This window comes from Saimiri boliviensis, chromosome 5 (genome assembly GCF_048565385.1).
Source record: "Saimiri boliviensis isolate mSaiBol1 chromosome 5, mSaiBol1.pri, whole genome shotgun sequence".
NCBI classification, from domain to species: domain Eukaryota; kingdom Metazoa; phylum Chordata; class Mammalia; order Primates; family Cebidae; genus Saimiri; species Saimiri boliviensis.
The window spans coordinates 39,642,431-39,659,756 of record NC_133453.1 but is presented as its reverse complement, the minus strand read 5'-3'; the positions used below and the strand labels follow the sequence as shown (position 1 = coordinate 39,659,756).

The following is a 17,326-nucleotide window of genomic DNA, read 5'->3' as shown; positions in this document are numbered from 1 at the left end:
CAAGAACAGAAAATCAAACACTGCATGTTCTCACTCATAGGTGGGTGTTGAACAATGAGAACACGTAGACACAGGGAGGGGAGCATCACACACTAGAGTCAGTTGCAGGGGGGCTAGGGGAGGGACAGCAGGGGGTGGGGAGGGATAACATGGGGAGAAATGCCAAATATAGATGATGGGGGGATGGAGGCAGCAAACTACCTTGCTATGTATTTACCTATGCAACAACCCTGCATGATCTGCACATGTACCCCAGAACCTAAAGTACAATTAAAAAAATAATAAATTTTATTATGTTTATTTAAGGTATACAATATGATAAGATTCATATATATATGAATCACATATATAATCTCCACTATAGTAATCATTTTACTATGTATACTGCACGTAATTTTTACTATATATATATGCACAGTAAACACACATACACATGTATATATATATAAATGGTTACAATAGTGGAGATTACTATATACATATAGTAAAAAGGTTACTATAGTGAAACAAATGAACATATCCATCATCTCACTTAGTTAACCATTTTCCCCCTGTGGTATGAACAGCTATAAACTCATTTAGCCACAGTTCTTAATAAAATACATTATTATTAAATACAACTCTCATTTTTACATTATATCTTTGGACTTGTTCACTCTACATATTTGCAACATCATCATCATTTAACCAATATCTCCCCATTTTCTTCCTCTGACCCAACTATGATTACTACATTCTGTTCTCTATCTCTGTATATTTGGACTTCTCCTTTTAATTTTCCATTGATTTGACTTTGCTCCTGACTCTCTCATACTTTCTTCCCATTTTGCTGAGGCCCTGACCTAGCAGCCAGGGAGAGTAGAGGTGAGACAAAGAAAAGAGGAGGAGGAGGAGGAGGAGGAGGAGGAGGAGGAGGAGGAGGAGGAGGAGGAGGAGGAGGAGGAGGAGGAGGAGGAGGAGGAGGAGGAGGAGGAGGAGGAGGAGGAGGAGGAGGAGGAGGAGGAGGAGGAGGAGGAGGAGGAGGAGGAGGAGGAGGAGGAGGAGGAGGAGGAGGAGGAGGAGGAGGAGGAGGAGGAGGAGGAGGAGGAGGAGGAGGAGGAGGAGGAGGAGGAGGAGGAGGAGGAGGAGGAGGAGGAGGAGGAGGAGGAGGAGGAGGAGGAGGAGGAGGAGGAGGAGGAGGAGGAGGAGGAGGAGGAGGAGGAGGAGGAGGAGGAGGAGGAGGAGGAGGAGGAGGAGGAGGAGGAGGAGGAGGAGGAGGAGGAGGAGGAGGAGGAGGAGGAGGAGGAGGAGGAGGAGGAGGAGGAGGAGGAGGAGGAGGAGGAGGAGGAGGAGGAGGAGGAGGAGGAGGAGGAGGAGGAGGAGGAGGAGGAGGAGGAGGAGGAGGAGGAGGAGGGGAGGAAGAGGTGGAGGAGGAGGAACCTGGGCTGAGAAAAACAATTATCACAGAAATCTTGTAGAGAACAAAAATGACTCTTCTGGGTAACCAACAAAAAAGGAGATTATAATGGAATTGAAAGGATTGGATGATAAAATGCAAAAGCAGTAATAACTTTCTTTGTGGTTTATTTTAGTGGCTTTGAATCGAGCCATCCTGTTCTTCAAAGACGTGCCTTGTTCATCTTCCCCATGCTTCATCCTCCAACTCTGTTTGGAACTGTCTGAAGTCCCAGTGAACTAAAATCCTGCAAAGGATGCAGAAGCCTTAGGGCCATCAGTGCACAAGGGTTCATGCCAGAAAGCGTACCTGTTCTTGTTTTCAAAGTTCTGTTTCATCTTAGCACAGCGGAGATCCATTTCATTGGAGAGCTGGAAACAAAATCAGCATTAATGACACAGTTAATGAGGACCCAGGCCCGTTCTGATCCACACTTTCTGAAAAGCCTTCCAATTCAAGTGGCACAGCCCCTTCCCACCCCTCTTCCACTGTACTCTGCAGTGCCAGAGAGCACATTATTAATAAGGGAACAGAGCAATCTGTGCCTTGCTCTGTGTTGTTTTGTACTTACTCAGTTCATAATGTTGGTGCATCTCTGTTACTGACTGGTTTTTGTGGGTAGGTCTGGTCTCTGCTAGGCCATCATCTCTTTGCGACATCATGGCCTTCAGATTTTTGGATATGTAATCCAATTGAACAATCATTTATTGAACAAAGGGCTTGGCTTGGGAGAGCCAAAGAGGACTAAGACTCAGATACTGCCTTCAAGGAACTTAAAATCTAGTATTAATCCTTGTTAACATTATGGTTCTATTCTAGCAGGTAGGATTTGCTTACTTTCAGGTGGCACTTCATTCTAACATGCCAGATCCTCTGGCCAGTGTCTCAGGATAAATAAATGCTTCAAACCAGTCAGTGACCACTGGCAGCTAAGACAAGGGTTTTGGGTTTGTCCTTGTTCCTCTCTCACTACTGGGGAGGAGCCAGGGACTGTGTTGCACAAGTGGTCAGCAGAGCCACTCTGACAGGCAGAGAGCAGCACAGGGTCAGCCGACACGCCTCCCTTCCACAGGGCCACACAATAAATAGGGTGTTCACAAGTGGCAGTGTTTTCAGTAATACAATCTAGAGGTCCCTTCATGGAAATAGTCTCTAAATATGTCTTCAGCAGGATCTGTGGTTGTGACTTAAAATGTATAGTTTGTCCAATGATTCACCACTGTTCAGTTGAATGATCTCATGCAAATTATTGAACTTCCCCGAGCCCTAGTTTCCTTCCTACAGAAGGAGACCATAAACTTGGCAGCGTTTTCAGATAAATAAGATAATGAATCAACAGTTGGTGAGTGGAGGAGGGTGGTCTCAGGCTGGGGCCCAGCCTGAGTCAAGCTGGGTTACTGTAGGATTCGGACACTTCTTGGACATATCAGAGAGTGAGAGGCTGCCTGCTGGGAAGTAAAACCACACAGTAGGGGTTCAAAACCCTCAGGAGGATGTTTCTGAACACAGCACTGACTGTCACTCCAGGCCAGGCCACCAGGCCCACCTGTTTGAGGTAAGAAAGAAGTCACCAGCTGAAACAGATGGTAAAAGCTAAAAAGCTGTCACTGAAATCCTCAGGAATCACAGTGTCAAATGACATCTGCAGATTCTGATGTGTGGGCAGCTTTCATAGTCACCAAGAATAAGCCCTGGACATCGAGTGTGCTGATGTAGTTAGTGAAAGCCTCACAACCTCTTAACTGCACCACAGAGGCCAGACGGAAAACAACCAGCGCACCCTCGTGTGAGGAGGACAGCGCCACTGCACACACCAGGGGTACTTGGAGAACTCCTGGAAATAAATGAGGTAAGCCTTGTGGAAGAACTTGAGTTCTTGGAATTACAGATACAGATGGAGTCAGGAAATACCACTGGGTGACACAGCCCTATCTTCAGGGTCCTGTCACCTGGACAACATGGCTCATATGAGTAAAGTGCTTGGCATTTTGCCTGGCACATGGGTTATCTGAAAATACTGATTTTATCTTACCCATGAAGATGGTGGCTAACATAAATGTCACTCACCAATTTCTGGGCAGACTGGTGGTCTCTGTTCATTTGTTCAATTATCGCTGTCAGCTCTGAGATTTGTTCTTCTAGGTCAGAAATGATGTTGGGCCTGTAGGACAAGTAATACTTCAGTCATCCACAAAGCTTACCATTCCATGCCACTCCGGCCCCTGAGCATGACTGACTCTGGCCTGGTGAGAGCTGGCCATTCGCTGCACCTGCTCCATCATTATGGGGTGGGGGTGGAGGGATAGGGGTGGTCTTAGAGAAGGCATTTGGCAGTTGGGCAGTTGAGCCTCAGATCTGACTCTTTTGGGTAAGCTCACTGGACTTGAACTGGATGGTTTGGTGCCATATTGAGTGGAAGGAAAATAATGTCCGAAATTCATTAGAGTTTGACTTTGATTTGGTAATGATAGTTGAAACAGAGGATGAAGTTCAGACGATTAGGAAAGAAGATGGGCAAGAGGATTGATGCTGACTGTGAACCATAGACAAGGAATGGGCCAGAGATGGGACTAAAAGGGGATTTAAGAGAGTGGCTTTCAGGACAGGTGATGGTTTTCTGTGTTTCTGGTCTAAGGCTGCCATGATATCTGTAAATTATTTAGCTCTATCTGGTTTGGCTAGAGTGACAAGGTGGCAGGTGGTGGCATGTGCAGTAGAGCTGAGAGGAAGTCTTCAATGCAAGATATTTGACTTCTTTGGCCAACCATCTTCTATGTCTAACTGAGCACAGAGAGAATGTGGGATAAGTAAAACAAGAGAGGGGATACAGGAGGAGACAGTACCAGGGTGTGAGAAAGAGCATGAGAAAGTTGAATAATAGGGAGCCCCTATCTTTTGAACACAATATTCAGTATAAACAACACTCATAGCTCTACCAGGGAGTAAAACAAGCACAGGTTATCGGGTTTATTGTGCCCAACTGGTGACAACTTGCTGGTGAGGCCAAGAGGTGGCTGTGGGTGTGAGCTTGACTATAGGTGCCTGACCCATTCTCTACCTTCAAAGGGTTGTGGATGAGGGGAAAAGAAAGCAGAGGCTGAATACCCCTTGGGTGGGAAGACAGGGACTTGGGTCCTGCCCCTCTGGGCCAGGTCAGATCAGGGAGACTCCATGGCCTGGCTTCATTCGACTTGAGGGCCCTATAGACTTACCCCCAATCTGAATCCCTTCCCAAATGTAACCACTGCTAACAGGTTGGTTGTGTTCTGCCTATATACTAGCAGATAGGTAGATGATTGTGTGTGTGTGTGTGTGTGTGTGTGTGTGTGTGTGCTATTGTTGGTCCTTTAGACTTGTGTGTTGAAAAAATAATTCTCACAGCAAAATAAGCCTGAAGGAAGAGGCACTTGAAGAGCCATTCAGTAGTGCAGTTAAGAAGTAAGATGCCTGAACATGGGCAGGATATCGATGAAGCAGAAGATATAAATAAGAGATTAAAGGGTAGAATGAAAAGATGTACAGATGAATCTGCATCTGTTAATGAAAAAAGGAAGACACGGAGATACGCTTGATACGGCCTTGGAGGACAGGGAGTGGGTGGGGCCTGAAGACAGAGAGGATGGTTGTGCTCAATAGGATAGAGTCAGGCCAGAGCCTTCCACACTGCATCTCCCAGGGGCATGAGCTGAGTGGTTTTTTTGGACATAATGAAAAATGTGGTGGCTCATGCTTGTAATCCCAGCACTTTGTGAGCCTGAGGCGGGCAGATCAGGAGTTTGAGATCAGCCTGGCTAACATGACAAAACCCCATCTCTACTAAAACTACAATAATTAGCCAGGCATGGTGGGGCACACCTGTAATCCTAGCTACTTGGGAGGATGAGGCATGAGAATCAGTTAAACCCGGGAGGCAGAGGTTGCAGTGAGCTGAGATCACACCCCTGTACTCCAGCATGAGTGACAGAGAGAGACTCTGTCTCAAAAAAAAAAAAAAAAAAAAAAAAAAGAGAGAGTTGTACACTCCAGCCTCCCAGAAACTCGACTTTACCTAATTTGCATGTCCCAAATTCAGACTAATTTATGGCTATTCTACCTATTCCCGCCCCAGGAACAATTTCTGTCCTTTGGGATCAATCACGTAACTCCCAATCAATCTTTATCCTGCCCCTCGGATCTGCTCATGGATGGGATCAGAGCAAAGAGAGGCAGATGTGGAGAGACACAGCACTGGGGAGCAGGGGTGAGGGGGAGGTGCCCTTGCAGCCTCTCCAGAGCAGGGACCAGTGGCCTGGGTGTGGGCAGGGCAGCCTTGGCTTGTCCCCGAGGCCGGGCTGAGCCGGGTGGGAGTAGCTTCAGGCAGCAGCATGTTTATCAAGTGGCATTACCTGTTAAATCTGCCTTTGTCCAGGATCTTTGATTCCCACTGCTTTTTCCTATCAAACATCTCATCCCCTAAGGTGACAGAAATCTGTTCCCGATTCCGAACAAGCTGATAGCCAGGTGACACGTTGATCGCTTCCTAGGCACCAAGGGAAAGTCAGACAAAATGGCAGACTTGGAGTGCTGAGATTTATCCACATCATCTCTTAAACAGACCTGGGACTCCAGAGCCCAAGCCCTTCTGGGCTCTTCGCCCATTAGAGCTCATCCTCACATCTCTGAGACTGAAACCTGATGCTTAGTAGGCTCCTGGATGTCCCTAGGGGCCTTTGAAGCTCTGTGCCAAACTGAGCCATTGGTGCCCCGGGCACTACCCCTGCCCCCAACCCTTGCATTCACCCTTGTGGCCAGAGTCCAGAGGATGTGGTCACCCAGGGCAGTTGCTCAGGTTTTGGAATCAGAGAGGCCTGAGTAAATCTTGGCTGTGCCACCAGGCAAGAGCCATCCAGCATCTCTACGCCTCAGTTTCTTTATCAGAAAATGGGCTTAGTAACTCCTTCTCAAAGGGCTTTTGTAAGGTAAAAACAAAACAACATACGATAAAATGACAAGGATGATCACAAACAAACAAACAAAAATGTCAGTTCCTCCTCCTTCTCCCATTAGATGCCAAGAAACCCGGGCAGGGCTTCTGCCGGCCTGGACCAGGGCAAGGCTGGGGCTCTGATCTCTGTGCAGTACACCCTGCAGCCCCGGGGGCCCTGCTGTTGTTGCCTCCTCCATGTCTCTCTGTGTTACTCTCCTCTCTCCTGCCTGATGGCCCCAGGCCACCACCATCTTTCTCTTGGGCTCTGGCCTCTCTGCCTTCAATCTTGCTCCCTCCACAGTTCATCCTCCTCTCTACCTAGAGGGCAATTATACTTTTGTTTGTTTATTTTGTTTTCCTAACTATTAAAAGACTGCATGGTTTTTGTTTTTTAAAAAAAAAAAAAAGAAGAAGAAGGAACTAGATAAACACAGAAACCAGTAAAAAATACCAGTTAAATCCCACCGGAGGGTGCTTTTTCTAAAATGTAACTCTTATTTGGTCCTGTGCCTGTGTCAGACCAGTAAAGGCTCCCAGACACCAGAAGGGTCAGCCCCACACCCCAGGCAAGTGTCAGTATCCCTCCAAGTTTGGCTCCCATCGCCTTCTCCAGCGCCCTCCTGCCGCTGCTCCCCTGAGGGGTGCCAGCAGCCTCTCCCCCAGCATTTGTGACTTCCCAAGGTCAGCAGAGGGACTTCCTGTATCTGGGCATGAGCTGTTCACTGGCCTGGATGAGCTGTCATGTCTGGTTTCCCCGGGACACTGTTTTCCTTGTGCAAGGGAGTAGAGAGTGGCAATTAAATACCCGCTCTGGGATCTGGCTGAGCTGAGTTCAGGTCATGGTTCTTCCACTTCCCTGCTATGCATAATGTGCAATAATAACGCCCCTCCTTCTAGGATCTTTGTGAAGATTCAACAAGGTAAGTACAGAAGTGTAAAAGGCCCACGCTTGCACATAGTAGGCACTCAATAAATTTTAGTCCCCCACCCTCTTCCTGCTTGTACTCACATAAAATGATTTATTGTTCACTTCTTGCCTTGCTAAATGGCTTTTCACTCTGCAAGAGAAAGACATGCTCAGAAAGCAACCAGCCAGCAAAGAGAAGCTTAGGAGCTGCACCCTGAGGCCGCCACCATCTGACTCCCGCTCTCTGAACTCTGCTCACCTGATCTTAGGGGATCCCTAAGGCAGTTGGAGAACTCACTGAAGCAGGGCTCCTGAGGGCCCCAAATTGGGAGTGCTCATGAAAAGGTCATGCCCGAGGAGGCAAAAGAGTTGTCTTATGATGCTGGGGAAACTTGTTTTGGAGGAGCATAAACCAGCTAGAGGGACCCCTACATATTCTCCCTGAGGCAAGGCTCTGTGAGTCAGGTGACCCCCTACCCACTCCTATACACACACACGTGCACACACACTCACTTCAGAGAACTGTGTGAAGCCCTCTTTATTGGAGAATGAAACATTCCATGGAAACAAACATAATGAAATGTATTTCATTCAGATAGAAATGTTGAAGTTTAACTTGTTTTCCATTAAATTTTTTTCTTTTTTTTGTCACCCAGGCTGGGGTGCAATGGTGTGATCTCAGCTCACTGCAACCTCCACCTACTGGGTTCACGCAATTCTTCTGCCTCAGCCTCCCAAGTAGCTGGGATTACAGGTGCACACCACCACAGTCGGCTAATTTTTTGTATTTTTAGTAGAGATGGGTTTTCACTATGTTGGCTGGACTGGTCTTGAATTCCTGGCCTTGTGATCTTCCTGCCTCAGCCTCCCAAAGTGCTGGGATTACAGGCATGAGTCACTGTGCCAGGCCACATTCAAATCTTTATATATGCTATATACAAAATGAATACTAATAGTGTATATGTTCACAGTGGCCTTTGCCTCCAGCTCCAAAGCCAGCAGCAATTGCAGTACTCCAACCTCTGCTTCTGTTGTCACAGCTCCTTCTCTGACTCTGACACTCTGACCTCCTCTTTCAGGAACAAAGAAGGATCTTTGTGATTACATGGGGTCGGGATAATCCAGGATAATCTCTCCATCTCAAGGTCAGCTGATTAGCAACCGTAATTCCATCTGCAGCCTTAATTCCTCTTTGGCAAGTAATGTAGCATATTCACAGTCTCCAGGGGTTAGGATGTAGACGTCCTTGGCGGGGGGTCACTGTCCTGCCCACCACACCCATCATCTCATTACCTCCTTTGAGCTCGTCTCCCACCACTCCCTGCTCAGTCCCTCGGCTTGTGCCACACTGGCCATTACCTTCCTGGAAGAGGTCAGACATGCCAAGCAAGTTCCCACCCCAGGGCCTTTGGACTTGCTGGTCCCTCTGCCAGGTGTGCTTGCCCCAGGCATCATCAAGGCTCCTTTTGTCCCCTTTAAACAGGGACTTGCCTGACCTCCCTACATAAAATATCCCCACCCTCACAGCTCCTACACCCTTTGCCTGCATTGTTTTTCTGCGTAGCACTTGCCAACCTCAGATGTAATAACTTGTTTATGGTCCTCTTCCCCTCCCGTCCCCACTGGAATGTGCCAGGAGAGCGGTAACTCTATTGTGTGCTTCTGGCTCTTTTCTCAGCACCTGAAACAGTGCCTAATAAATAACAGGTGGTCGGCTGGGTACAGTGACTCACACCTGTAAACACAGCACTTTGGGAGGCTGAGGCAGGCAGATCATGAAGTCAGGAGATAAAGACCATTCTGGCTAACACGGTGAAACCCCATCTCTAATAAAAACACAAAAAGTTAGCTGGGCATGGTGGCGTGCACCTGTAGTCCCAGCTACTCAGGAGGCTGAGGCAGGAGAATCACCTGAACCTGGGAGGCGGAGGTTGCAGTCAGCCGAGATTGCGTCACTGCACTCCAGCCTGGGTGACAGAGCAAAATTCCTTTTAGGTCTCAAAGACCTAAAACTAAGGTACATTTCTAAGCTTGTAAAATGTAAGTCAAATTTTAGTTTGTGATTAAAACCAAGATGCCACCCACAGAAAGTCTTAGACACTTAGTAATCAGCTGCAGAGTGAGTCACCACCCTACATGCATGGCAGGGCTGCCAAGGCTCTGTGACAATCGCACACGTCAAGCATTGGACTCTAGGGCATGAAACAGCTACTGTGGGAACCCCTGTGGAGAGCAGTTGATACAGTGATTTTGAATCAAATGATGCTGTGGATGCAGAGGACCCCAAAATCTACATGTAGGATCTGAGGTTTGTGAGAAATCAAGGTGGATTCTGGCAATTCTCTAACATCCCCGGCATCAATTAGTTCAAGTCAGGCCAGGCAGGAGGGAGATTATTTTATTCACATGCCTCAAAGCATTTCTGCCTCATGGACATAAAAATACTTAAGGCCAGGCACAGTGGCCTCCACCTGTAATTCCAGCACTTTTAGAGGGCAAGGTGGGCTGATCACTTAAGGTCAAGAGTTCAAGACCATCCGGCCAGCATAGCGAAACCCCTTCTCTACTACAAATACAAAAATTAGCTGGGCATGGTGACGGGTGCCTGTGATTCCAGCTACTCAGGAGGCTAAGGCAGGGCAATTGTTTGAACCAAGGAGGTGGAGGTTGCAGTGAGCCAAGATGGTGCCACTGTGCTCCAGCATGGGTGGAGGGCAAGACTCCATCTCAAACAAACAACCGCAGGGCGTGGTGGCTTACATCTATAATCCCAGTGCTTTGGGAGGCTGAGTTGGTTGGACTGCCTGAGTTCAGGAGTTCGTGACCACCCTGGGCAACATGGTGAAACCCCGTCTCTAATACAAAATAATAGGTGGGCATGGTGGTGTGCACCTGTAGTCCCCATTGCTTGGGAGGCTGAGGAACGAGAACTGCTTGAACCTGGAAGGTAGAGGTTGCAGTGAGCTGAGGTCCTACCACTGCATTCCAGCCTGGGCAACAGAGTGAGACTCCATCTCAAAAACAAAACAAAACAAAACTTACTTTGGGGAAAAAACAGGTTTTGTTGGTTGGAGGTAATCGTGGTTTTTTGGAGCTGGTAGAAGAGGAGTTAGCCTGAAAGTGAAAAACGAATAACTGAAACAAGAAAATTGGAAATTTGGAAATGCTTTTTAACGCTCCCAGATTAAGTACATCCCTATCGTGACCCAAAATTGGAATATATGATCTGGCAGCTGGAATTTTTAAAATCTGAGCCTTTAAAACTCAGGCCTAAGGCCCTGGCACATGTTCACTGTCCCAGGAAGAGCTTGTCCCCCAGTTGCCAACGCTCTTTATCCCACATGGAGAGGGCAGTCGCCATCAAGGCCCTTTGGTTGGAAGCTGTACTTTGCCACTGCACCGATGCTGAGGCTTCCTCATTTGAAATGGCACAAACCCCAGGCAGGGCTGGCAAGATGAGAGTGCAGGCAACCAGCTGGCAGGGAAGCTGGGGAAAGCGAGGTTTTCTGCCCCACCTGGGATTCTGCTGCCACCCTTGCTGTTTTAGAAATCTTGTGAAAGAAAGGAGGCTACAAATGGATCCCAAGATATCTGTGCCTACCACACCGCAGATAATTCTTACTTAGATCTCCCTGTGGGGTTCTTTCGTGGTAGCTGAGTGGTCTTGATTAGCTTCCGTGGTCCCACATTCCAGGGGTCCCAGCAGGTGCAATAAATGAGAGGGTTGGGGTACATAGCTGAAGGTCATGGGCAGTCTTGGCGACTAGATCAGGAGGCTCTTTCTGAAATGGAAAAACAGCAGCAGACGGTTAAGCACTTAGAATTGAAGCAAAAATACAGAAGAATTGGGAAGAACCCAGGGAAGACCCAAAGAACAATGGTAGATTCCAGAAGCTGTTGATCTGGTGCAGGGTCTTGACAATAGGTTAACAGCTCATTCCTTTCTACTCAGTATACTTAACTTGAAAGCAATTTAAAATTTTCCATAACTGGGTGAGCGCTGTGGCTCGTGCCTATAATCCTAGCACTTTGGGAGGCTGAGAGCGGGTGGATCACTTGAGGTTAGGAGTTTGAAATCAGCCTGGCCAACATGGTGAAACTCTGGTCTCTACTAAAAATACAAAAATTAGCTGAGTGTGGTGACACACACCGGTTTTCCCAGCTATTCAGGAGGCTGAAGTGGGAGGATTGCTTGAATGTAGGAGGTGGAGGTTGCAGTGAGCCGAGATTTTGCCGTTGCACTGGAGCCTGGGTGGAGAGTGACATTTCCTCTAAAAAAATAAAATAATAAAATAAAATAAAAATTGCCGTAACTGGGTCCTTGCTGTGAGCCAGGTAAAAGTACTCAATTATTGTTATGCTGATACCATAGATAGGGCTACTGAGACTCAGAGAAGTCACAGAAGCAGCAAGTTGCAGAGCTGGAAACAAACACAAATCATCTTGACTCCCAAGTTTCTTCCTTTCCAGCAGGCCACACCAGTCCTCACTGAAGGGAAGAGAAATTTCTATAGCAAATTCTGCACAGAACTTCCTGGAAAATTAGTTCTGGGCTGGGCACAGTGGCTCATGCCTATAATCCCATATAATCCCAGCACTTTGGGAGGCCGAGGCGGGTGGATCACGAGGTCAGGAGTTCGAGACCAGCCTGGCCAACAGGGTGAAACACTGTCTCTACTAAAAATACAGAAATTAGCTGGGGAGGCTGGAGAATCACCTGAACCCAGGAGGCAGAGGTTGCAGTGGGCTGAGATCGCCCCACCGCACTCCAGCCCGGGTGACAGAGTGAGACTCTGTCTCAAAAAGAAAAAAAAAAAAAAGAAATGAAAATTAGTTCTGTTGCTTGAACTACAGTGCAAGTGAATCTCCTCCTGATTACCTCCTTGAATTACAGAGTGGTAACTCTTCTTCCCTGGCTCCATAAAAACAAAACCCCCATTATGAGAATCTTGATGAAAGACAACTATCAGATCTACATGGTGGCCTGACCACATTTATTTATCTTCTTTTTTTTTCCAGACTAAAACTAAAGTATAGCATTAAAAGAGATTTAATCTCAGAAGAGCAAGAAAATGGGAGAGGAGACAGAAATGCACAAGGGATGTCCGTACACGATGGCATCATAACCAGGGCTCTCACCGTAGCGCTGTGGCCTATGTACCTGCGAAGACAGAATACGAACAAGATGGAGCCAGTTCACACATCAAGTTCCCAGAGGATGCACAACTCAGAACTGTTAGATTAACTGATGATATTGACAGGCAGATCTGCAGGTCCACAGGAGCACATGCCAGGATGAATACTGTCCCTTTCCCTACCCACTTGTCCTAATCCCTGGAAACTGTGAGTATGCTACCTTACATGGCAAGAGCAGCTGTGATGAAATGAAAGATTTTATGATGGAGAGATTAACCTGAATTATCAGTCAGGGAAGGTGTGATGATGGAGGAAGAGGTAGGAGTGACTGAGGAAAAGGGCCAGGAGCCAAGGAATTCAGGCAGCCTCTAGAAGCTGAAAAAGACAAGGAAACGAATTCTCTCCCGGAACCTTCGGAAGGAACACAGCTCTGTCGACAGCTTGATTTTAGCTCAGTGAAACTCATTTTGGACTTTCACTTTCAGAATTGCAAGATAATAAATTGGTGTTGTTTGAAGCCACTAAATTTGTGGTAACTTGTTACAGAGCAATAAAAACCAGAGCATTTGGGAGTGGGAGTGGGGGACTGCCAATAGAAACATAGAAACCAATTACTCCAGGTTAAAAAACATTGAATGAAAAAGTAAACATAATCCTAGTATGGTACACACTCGTATGTATCTAATGCAAATACTTAATATTGATTTAGCCAAAAAGTGAACTGTGACTACATGGGAAGAATGAGCGGAATGGGGATGTATAAGAGCCAAAGCCTCATCTGTAGTACCAAAAAGAAAAATTAACATATGGAGCATGGACAAATTATTTGGAATGAGGTAAAATTCCAAAGAAATAGCGAACAGAGTTGAAAATGATTGCCTCTAGGGAGCACATTGAGAAGTAGAACTGACAGGTTAGGGGTGGGGAAGAATACTGACTTTTCCTTAATGAATTTTTAACATTATTTGATTTTTAAATGATGTCAGTGGCTATTTCTTTTTCTTTTCCTTTAGTGTCTTTCTTTTTTTTGAGACAGAGTCTGACTCTGTTGTCCAGGCTGGAGTGCAGTGGTGCAATCTCGGTTCACTACAACCTCTGCCTTCTGGGTTCAAGTGATTCTGGTGCCTCAGCCCCTTGAATAGCGGGGACTACAGGTATTGATCGACTTACGACCTATGCAACTTACGACCATTCGACTTTACGACCACAATCGCTAGCCACGACTGCTCCGCGTCTGGCAGCACAAACGTTGCCCAGCTGGGCGTACGACAGTGCGGACCAGCTTCCGGCAGCACTACCATCTCTGCGTGTACCATTTCAACTGTTATCCCAGACTCGGTACAGCAATTTGTGCTTTGTGTCTTGGATATTTTTCATCAAACCCCTCCCAAGATGTCTACCAAGAGGAAATTGTCTTTGTCTACGCCTCAGCCTGCCAAGAAAGAAAGAAAGGCCATCGATCTCGACATGAAAATGAAGGTAATTAAGCAGTATGAAGGAGGAAAGAAAGTGAATGTGATCGCACATGATACGAAGTTATCACACTCGACTGTGTCGACGATTTTGAAAGATAAAGAAAGAATTCGTGAAGCTGTGAAAGGTTCTGCACCTATGCAATCAACAGTTATAACAAAGTAACGAAGCGGGCCCATCCACGAAATGGAGAAATTGCTATTTATTTGGATGGAAGATCAAATTCAAAAACAGACACCATTAAGTCTTTTTACTGTGCAGATGAAGGCAAGAAGTCTATTTCAGACTCTGAAGGAGCGTGCTGGAGAAGATTACAGTCAAGAATTTGTAGCAAGCACTGGCTGGTTCCTGGAATTCAAGAAAAGATTCCAAATGCATAGTGTTCGAGTGACTGGAGAAGCAGCGAGTGCGGATGAGGAAGGAGCAAGTAAGTTTGTTGATAGTCTGGATGAATTAATTACAGATGAGGGATATCTAGCAGAACAGATTTTCAATGTTGATGAACTTACAAATGAAGAGCTAATCGAACTGGAAGAAGAAAGAGTGGCGGAATAAGAAAGAAGAGAAGCAGAGAAAGAAGAGGAGGAGCCAGAAAGAAAGTTCACCACTAAGGGATTATCAGACGGTTTATCTTTACTGAATAAACTTCCTATACATTTTGAAGCAATGGACCCAAACATTGAACGATTTGCAAGGATTGAATGGATGGTGCACGATGTGTTTCGTCAGTATCATGAAATTTATGAAGAAAAAAAGAAACATACAATTCAGACAAAGCTCACCATGTTATGAAAAAACCAACTCCGGTAACCCCAACTGCTGCCTCAGATGATGACATCAACGATCCGCAGCCAAGCACCTGCGGCCAATAAAATGTTTCGTACATGTTTATATATTTTGATATGTTTTGCAATTGGGAAAATGTTTCCTATGGTATTTTTACACCTGTATTTTGTATTCTTGTATGCACCTGTATTTTGTAATTTTGTATGTTTTGCAAATATTAAACCAGTTGTACTGGTAATGCAGTGTTTTACTTAAACCTGATGAATGTAAAAATACAGTAAGAAACAAAATGGTGTAGAGGCAATACAAATGGCATAAAATGAACAAAGGAAATTATGATATATAATAATGAAAGAAAATTAGATAAAATATGACTTAAAGATTTTTATAACATCATTTCACAGTACTGTACATATAGCCTACTCAACTTACGACCAAATCGTGTTACAACCGGTCTGTCGGAACCAATCATGGTAGTAAGTCGAGCACTAGCTGTACAGGTGCCCACCACTACATCTGGCTAATTTTTGTATTTTTAGTAGAGACTGAGTTTCGCCATGTTGGCCAGGCTATTCTAAAACTCCTGGCTTCAGTGATCCACCTGCCTTGGCCTCCCAAAGTGCTGGGATTACAGGCATGAGCCACTGTACCTGGCCATGTCAGTAGATATTTCATTAATAATAAAAACAAATGCCAAAAATGTTATAAGAATCAATAGCTCAACAGAAGCATTAAAATGATAACAGATTTAACTCAAATTTCTAAGTCTATGATTAGTTTTCAATATTACACTGGAATAAATTTACTTAAGAACCAGCTGAAAAAAATGAAATCAACCTTTTTCTTCAACATAACTGATGCTTGAGAAACCCACTCATTTTCCTAATGACCTTCAGAGTGAGAGAGGACCTTAAGGTTGAATCTACATATGAGGATACTAAAACTCAAAGAAGTGAAGTGACTACTCACTGACTCGTAACTGCTGCTTTATCAGCACAAATCCTTAGAGGCTCACACTATGAGTGCTGTGCTAGATGCTGGCTGGACCTTGCCATCAGGGAGCTTGCAGTCTGTAGAGGGGTCAGCAGAAAGAGAGCTAAGGGAGCAGCAGAGCAAAGGCAAGAGACCTGGTCTTGGAAGAAAGGCAGAGTGTGCAGGGGTTGGCTGGGCCAGAGGCCTGGATCTAGAGGGTCTTCTGCAATAGAGGTCAGGGCTAGAAAGAAGGCCAGGAGACCGGCTAAACAGCAAAGGCCTGAAGAGCAGGTGACAGGGCTGCCATTTATAACTGTCCATACTCCACTGTGTTTGGGGGCCTGTCAGGACCAAGTCAAGGAAATGAGGTCAGAGAAGCAGATGGGATTGAGTGCCCAGGAGGGAAGACGATGCTACAGGGGGCAAGAATTCAGGTGAGAGTCTGAAAGGAGGCTGCAACAGTAGCAAACAAGAAGCTCTGCTTCGCTTAGGACTTCCTATCTGCTTGCTGTAGGAAAGGGGCCAACCTTGAACTTGGGAGATTCAGCAGGAGTCCCTGGGGCAGGAAGTAAGAGGCTAAGGGAGGCCCACTTCTAGCAACTGCCTTCTCTCTTCTTGAAGGCCAGGACTCCACTACGGAGTTCTCTCTGGCCCCCAGCACCTCCAGTAAGCCTTGCAAAGTGGCTTGTGCAAATACTCACTTGATGAATATTTGTTACGTGACTAGTAAACTTGGTGGTTGTAATCAGCTCATCATGGTGGTTGGGGCCAGCTCAACAAAGAGAAAAGAGATGGTGTGGTGGCTCACGCCTGTAATCCCAGCACTTTGGGAGGCCGAGGCGAGTGGAGCACTTGAGGCCAGGAGTTCAAGACCAGCCTGGCCAACATGGTGAAGCTACCTCTACTAAAAACACAAAAATTAGCCAGGTGTGGTGGCACATGCCTATAATTCCAGATACTCAGGAAGCTGAGGCAGGAGAATCATTTGAACCCAGGAGGTAGAGGTTGCAGTCAGCCGAGATCACACCATTGCACTCCAGCCTTGGTGATAGAGCAAGACTCTGTCTCAATAAATAAATAAATTAATTAATAAAACAAAAATAACAAAAACAAAGAGAAAAGAGATCCACAGATGAAACTGCCAAACTGTTGTAATCATCATTACCATGTTATAGATAATATTAGACATTAGCACTCAAAAACCAGAATGCAGAGGTAAATTATATGGGTGATACAATCACTATAGATTTTAAATGGTCTTTGAGAAATGTGTGATTGTTTCCTTTTCTTCTTCCACATGATAAACAATGTCTTGGTGTATATTCTTTTGCTTTTAAGGAAAAAAAAAAAAAAAAAGGTCTCCTAGGTGTGGTGGCACATGACTGCAATCCCAACACTTTGGGAGGCTGAGATGGGAGAGTTGCTTGAGCCTAGGAGTTTGAGACCAGCCTGGGCAACATATTGAGACTCTGTATCTACAAAAAAATTTAAAAACAGTCTAGTATGGTGGAGTATGCCTGTAGTCCCAGCTGCTTGGCAGGCAGGGTGGTAGGATCACTTGAGGCCATGAGTTTGAGCCTACAGTGAGCTATGATCACACCATGGCATTTCAGCCTGGGTGACAGAGCAGGATCCTGTCTCTAAAAAGAAA

At 45.9% G+C, this 17,326-nt stretch overlaps 1 protein-coding gene across 1 annotated transcript in view; it reads right to left on the bottom strand.

The window, feature by feature from the left end:
- FLACC1 (flagellum associated containing coiled-coil domains 1) overlaps positions 1–17,326 on the bottom strand; it is a 41,948-nt gene that overhangs the window by 13,794 nt on the left and 10,828 nt on the right. Inside the window, exons 2-8 of the mRNA XM_074399274.1 lie at positions 14,700–14,776; positions 10,931–11,090; positions 10,351–10,422; positions 7,411–7,459; positions 5,821–5,954; positions 3,503–3,596; positions 1,745–1,806 (exon numbers count right to left, since the gene is read on the bottom strand). Coding sequence (XP_074255375.1) covers positions 1,745–1,806; positions 3,503–3,596; positions 5,821–5,954; positions 7,411–7,459; positions 10,351–10,422; positions 10,931–11,043 — 524 coding nt within the window. The 5' untranslated portion in view covers positions 11,044–11,090; positions 14,700–14,776. The remainder of the gene's footprint in view (positions 1–1,744; positions 1,807–3,502; positions 3,597–5,820; positions 5,955–7,410; positions 7,460–10,350; positions 10,423–10,930; positions 11,091–14,699; positions 14,777–17,326) is intronic.